Source organism: Erinaceus europaeus, chromosome 20, assembly GCF_950295315.1.
Source record: "Erinaceus europaeus chromosome 20, mEriEur2.1, whole genome shotgun sequence".
Lineage (NCBI taxonomy): Eukaryota > Metazoa > Chordata > Mammalia > Eulipotyphla > Erinaceidae > Erinaceus > Erinaceus europaeus.
In genome coordinates this window covers 10,303,066-10,308,550 of record NC_080181.1, presented here as the reverse complement: position 1 = coordinate 10,308,550, position 5,485 = coordinate 10,303,066, and the positions used below count along the sequence as shown (strand labels likewise).

The window sequence follows — 5,485 nt, the reverse complement described above, 5'->3', positions numbered from 1 at the left end:
TCACAGACATAGTTGAGTGAATATATATATATATATATATATATATTTTTTTTTTTCCTATGGCCCTAACTTCTTTTCCTTTCTAAGTCACACCTACACCTATTACTACTTCTAAATGTCCTTCCTTTATCCTTCTGGGAGTATGGACCAAAGATTTTTTTTTTGCTTTTGCCTCCAGGGTTATCGCTGGGGCTCGGTGCCTGCACTACAAATCCACTGCTCCTGGAGGCTATTTTTCCCATTGTTGCCCTTGTTGTTATTATTGTTGCCATTGCTGTTGTTGGATAGGGCAGAGAGAACTCGAGAAAGGAGTGGAAGACAGAGAGGGGGAGAGAAAGATAGACACCTGCAGACCTGCTTCACCGCCTGTGAAGTGACCCCCCCTGCAGGTGGGGAGCCGGGGGCTCAAACTGGGATCCTGACGCCGTCCTTGCACTTCATGCCATGTGTGCTTAACCCTCTGCACTACCACCCGGCCCCCCGAATATGTCATCTTTAAGTTGGCAAACCTCTGTTACCCAGTTAAGGCCAGGTAAGATAAATTACTTCAGTATAGTACCCAGTTTATTACTGGTCTCTCCCTTTGTTTTTCTTTTGCTTGCAGCCATTTCCTTTGATGGCACTAATTCTGCTAGGAATATAGTTCTACTGTTGATTGTGGTCTGACCTCCTGATGATGGCTTTGCTTCCCCAGGACCATCTGATGCGTGAGCATGCACAACTCCACTGCTGTCACAGAATTCATCCTGCTGGGGATTCCCAATTCTGAAGGGTTGGAGAGTATGCTGTTTGTCCTGTTTTTCTTCTTCTATCTGTTCACCTTACTGGGGAATCTGCTCATCTTCCTCACTATTCTGGTTTCCTCCAACCTTCATACCCCCATGTACTTCTTCCTTGGAAACCTGTCTGTGTTTGACATTTTCTTCCCTTCAGTGAGCTCTCCTAAAACGATGCTCTATCTAATAGGACAAAGTCGAGCCATCTCATACGAGGGATGTGCCTCCCAGCTCTTTTTCTATCATGCCCTGGGCGGTACTGAGTGTTTCTTGTACACTGTGATGGCCTATGACCGCTTTGTGGCTATCTGCCACCCTTTGAGGTACACTGTTATCATGAACTACAGGGTGTGTATTGGCTTGATCCTGGGCACTTGGCTGGGTGGCTGTCTACATGGAAGCATCCTTACGTTTCTTGTCTTTAGGTTGCCCTACTGTGGTCCAAATGAGGTGGACAATTTCTTCTGTGATATCCCGGTGGTCCTGCCCCTGGCCTGTGCCGACACCACTCTAGCCCAGACAGTGAGTTTTACTGATGTGGATGTAGTGACTCTCATGTGCTTTTTCCTGATCCTCGCTTCCTACGGTCTGATTATGTTCTCCATATTGAAGATGAGCTCCTCTGAAGGCAGGCGCCGAGCGTTCTCGACCTGCAGTGCCCATCTGATTTCCATCCTCTTGTTCTATGGGCCTGTGATGCTCATCTACCTCAGACCTGCTTCTAGCCCCTGGCTGGATTCTGTCATTCAGGTGCTAAATAATATTGTCACTCCTTCTCTGAATCCTTTGGTTTACACTTTGAGAAATGAGAGTGTGAAATTGGCTCTGAGGAAAGTGCTGACTCGGGTAGTCCCTGCTTCTGTGGGATAAGGGGCTGGGGAAACTCCACAGGAGCTACTTCTGATCATGGCTCCATGACGGGATTGTTGCCAATTGCGAGCTTGGCAGCGCTGCTCTCATGCTTCTGGTATGAGCAGCAGTTTCAGGGGAAACTGAATACTCGTATCAAAAAGGAGGCCCAACAAAAGAACATTAAAATCTTTCACCTGAAGATGGCAGCTTGAAGGCAGCAACTAGACTGATTCTCCACCAAAACAAACAAACAAACAAACAAACAAAAAAAAACCTGATTTAAATCCCAGGATTTCCAGGCCAGTAGGAGGCAAACTTTAGAGAAGGGGACAAGGAGGAACCATGGTGGAATATTTTAATGCATCCATAAATCTGCAAAAGGGAGCTGAAAAGGACAAAGGACAAGCACACTGTTGGTCTTCCAACCCTCAAACCCACCCCCCAGGCCAGAGGTGGCCTACTTGGGAAAGTAGGGGCAGCTACAGACAAGTCGCCCACCTGTGGAGTTAAACTCACCAAGCAAGATTCTAAGTCTGCACCTTTTGTCAGAACTCAGTGCAGAGCTACCTGAAACTGCCTTACTGAATCTTAGCTACAGACAGCACCAAGCCACAGTTCCCCTGGGATAGTCTTTCTTCCCTTAGTTTGATTTTTCCCTCTATATCGTAAGTTTATGTTCGATAGTAGCTTTTTGTAATCATTTGTTTTCGCTTTATTTTGAGGGAGTGTTCTTTGTTTGGTTGATTTGGCTTCGTTTCATCTTCAGGCTACTTGATAGATTTTTGGTTTTTTTCCCTCCTTCTCTCTGCTTTGACTAATCTTTGATTCTGATGTTTTTATTGGTGTTTGGTTTTGCTCTCTTTAGTGGGAGGAGTTTGGTTTGGTCTGGTTTTGCCTTTTTTTTTTTTTAAATAGCTACTTTAATCATACATCCCCCCCACTTCAATTTGAACACAAGAGCCATTCCATTTCATCTTCCAAAGGCAGTGGCAGTGGTATCACATTAGACCAACAGCTCCAGCCACTCCTGAATCCTGGCTTTAGTTGTCTGGGAACCAACAGACCATTGGCAGGTCAATCCGTACTCCAAGCCTGTTTCTGTCTTTCCTTAGTGGGACAGGGCTCTGGGGAAGTGAGGTTCCTGGACCTTGGTGAGGTCTTCTGTCTCAGGGAAGTCAGATTGGCGTCATGGTAGCATTTGCAACTTGGTGGCTGAAAAGCATTAGGATAAAAAGCAGAACAAATTGTTCAATAATCAGGAACCTAAAGGTAAGAATAGAGCAGATGAGGTTTAGAGTCTTCATGTTGGAAGGAGCTAGGAAGTCTATTTCACATATATTCCAACGGGCCCATGACTTTACTAATTTTTGCCTGAGCCCCACAGCTAACATGCAGGTAGGCTAAAAGTATAGTCTAGGAAGATGGTGTCAGAGTTGAGAATAGAGCTAGCTAGAAAGCTGGATCAGGGCAGAGAGTAGCTCCCAAATGTGGGGAAAGCATATAAATCCCATTAACTGTAAACCCCATCAATCTGATCTAGGGTCCATGTCTATTCATATTTAGCACAGGAGCCTGTGTAACCTCTGCATCCCTGTGGGTCTGAACTTGCAGTCCATGGTCACAGCTAGGAACATTGTAGGCTGCACTCATTTCAGGACCAGTCTTCCTTAAGTGGCAGAGTATGTTGACCCAGCCTCCCTTCAGAGAGTGGGGCAGTTTCTACCACTGTTGTTCTACAGTGAGGGCAAGGTCCTGGAGAGGCCCACAAGAGAGTTGATGATGTTGTTCCTGATGGAGATGACCAGTGATGTTGAAGAGAGGGATCTGTAAGAGGTCTAGACCCATCATATCTGTGTGGGAATCCCAGGCTTCCCTGACTAGGGCCTCAGATGATGGGGGGGGGGGGGGGCTCACACAGCTTCTACGGGTCAGGAGTACTAGAGTAGCTTAGTGGGGTACTCCTGACTGACTATCACATGAAGTTGCTCTGTGAGCAGGGTGACTCATGTGATGGTTCAAGAAGTGCTGAGAGATCTTCCTCCAAAATGGCATCTTATGTGGATCTCAGCAGATATTTCAGTTCCTTACTCACTGCGGGGCCTTTCCATAAACTCACCTTCTTGTCTTCAAAACATGCCATCCAGATTCCTCCCAGTGAGGTATCCAAGAACATCTAACAGGAAGCCTCGGAATCTCCTGTGATCTTGTGTCCAGAGCCACATAACATCCAGCCCTGCTTCGGTTCTCTGATGAAATGTCTCTACATTTCACTCACTCTCGGTGGGAGAGAAAGTAGGCTCTGCCTTTCTGTAGAGAGTGCTCCTAAATCTGTCACTGCACTTGCAACACCACCACAAATAGACACATATCCACTTTATTCAAACTTTTACTTATTGAAAGTCTTACATTAGCATTTTTCATCTGTGAAGTACATTTCGCACTGCGTGTTTTTTGCATGGCTTTCATGATTCAATGCTCAGTATAATCTCTGCCGTTAGAAAAACCACATGATTTTTGGATTTTAGTGATTTTTGGATTGCTACATGATCCACAAGTTGCTGTGTAATGCTTGTGTCCCCTTCTGGCCTAAAACACAATTAAGTGAGAAGAACTGCTCTGAATTCATTATTTATACATTTATATGGTGCTAGCCTGAGAGACCATATACTGAGCAGGATAGATGTGGGCTTTGTATTCATAGAATATAAAGCATGTCAGATAGGTAGACGTGGAGCAAATGCTTGCTACGTGGATATTAAAGACTTTGAGTGACAACAGAATAGGGCTGGCAAGATAGCTCACTTGGGGAGTGCACCTGCTTTGCATTCATGGGCCCAGGTTCCAGCCCAGCTCCAGCTGCACTGAAGAAAGCTCTGGAGCTATGGTGTTGTTCCCCCTTCTTTCTGTCTGTCTCTCTTTGCATCTGAAAAGGCTGTCCAGGAGAGGTGAAGCTTTGGCAACAGCAAGAATAGAGAGGACTGTGAGTGTTAGGTTGAGATGAAAGGAAGGAAACCAGGACATTTAGCAAAAGAGGCTACCTATGGAAACTAATTCCCTGCAGACAAGAAACCAGATTCACTATTTCATTCTGCTTCTCTGATGTCAGACTTAGCAAATTTGAGCAGTGACACAGATCGATGCAGTACTCCTAAGTTGGCGCCTCAAGAATGAATGGTGGGCCAGAGAGATGACTTGCTGTGTGCGTTGTGTGTCCTGTGACGTGAGGGGCCTAGGCTGTGCCCCTGCTTCATGTGAGAGGTTTCCCAGTAGTCTCCTTCCTTCTCTGTGTCTCTGAGCAAAAATTCATGCTGGGAGTGGTGAAATTGCACATGTGCAAGGTCCTGGCTGTACAAAAAAGTATGATGAATATCAACATAAAATATATGTTAAAAAACCACAAAGAACTTCACTACTATTAACATGCCATTTTATTCATGAGATGCAGCCTTGTGTGTGTGTGATTTTACCAAGCTGGGCTGCTTATTCTTTCAGATGGAGAGAGAGAGGGGTGTGTGTGTGTGTGTGTGTGTGTGTGTGTGTGTGTGTGTGTAAGTGTGCCACCACTGCATCAGAGCTTTCTCTGATGCCTTCGCAAGCCCTACGTGGTGCCAGGGAAAAGACTCAGGCTGTGCAGGTGCCAAAGCACGTACCCTGTGTGATGAGTTGTCTCTTCAGCCATAGAAATCCAGAGGAGATACAAAAGGCCAACAAACATATGAAAAACTGCTCCAGAAATTTGCTTTGAAAAGTAAAATAGGACAGGGGAGATAGCATAAAATTTATACAAAAAGAGGTTTCATATCTGAGCCCCCAGGCCCCAGGTTCAATCTCCAGCACCCAGATAAGCCAGAGCAGAT

The 5,485-nt window shown here is 45.6% G+C and overlaps 1 protein-coding gene across 1 annotated transcript; it reads left to right on the top strand.

Annotated features, from left to right (window-relative positions):
• Positions 1–713: 713 nt before the first annotated feature.
• Positions 714–1,646, top strand: LOC103118756 (olfactory receptor 10D1B-like). Its single transcript, XM_007528965.1, has one exon. The coding sequence runs from the start codon at positions 714–716 to the stop codon at positions 1,644–1,646; it is 933 nt and encodes a 310-aa protein (XP_007529027.1).
• The last annotated feature ends 3,839 nt before the right edge of the window (positions 1,647–5,485 follow it).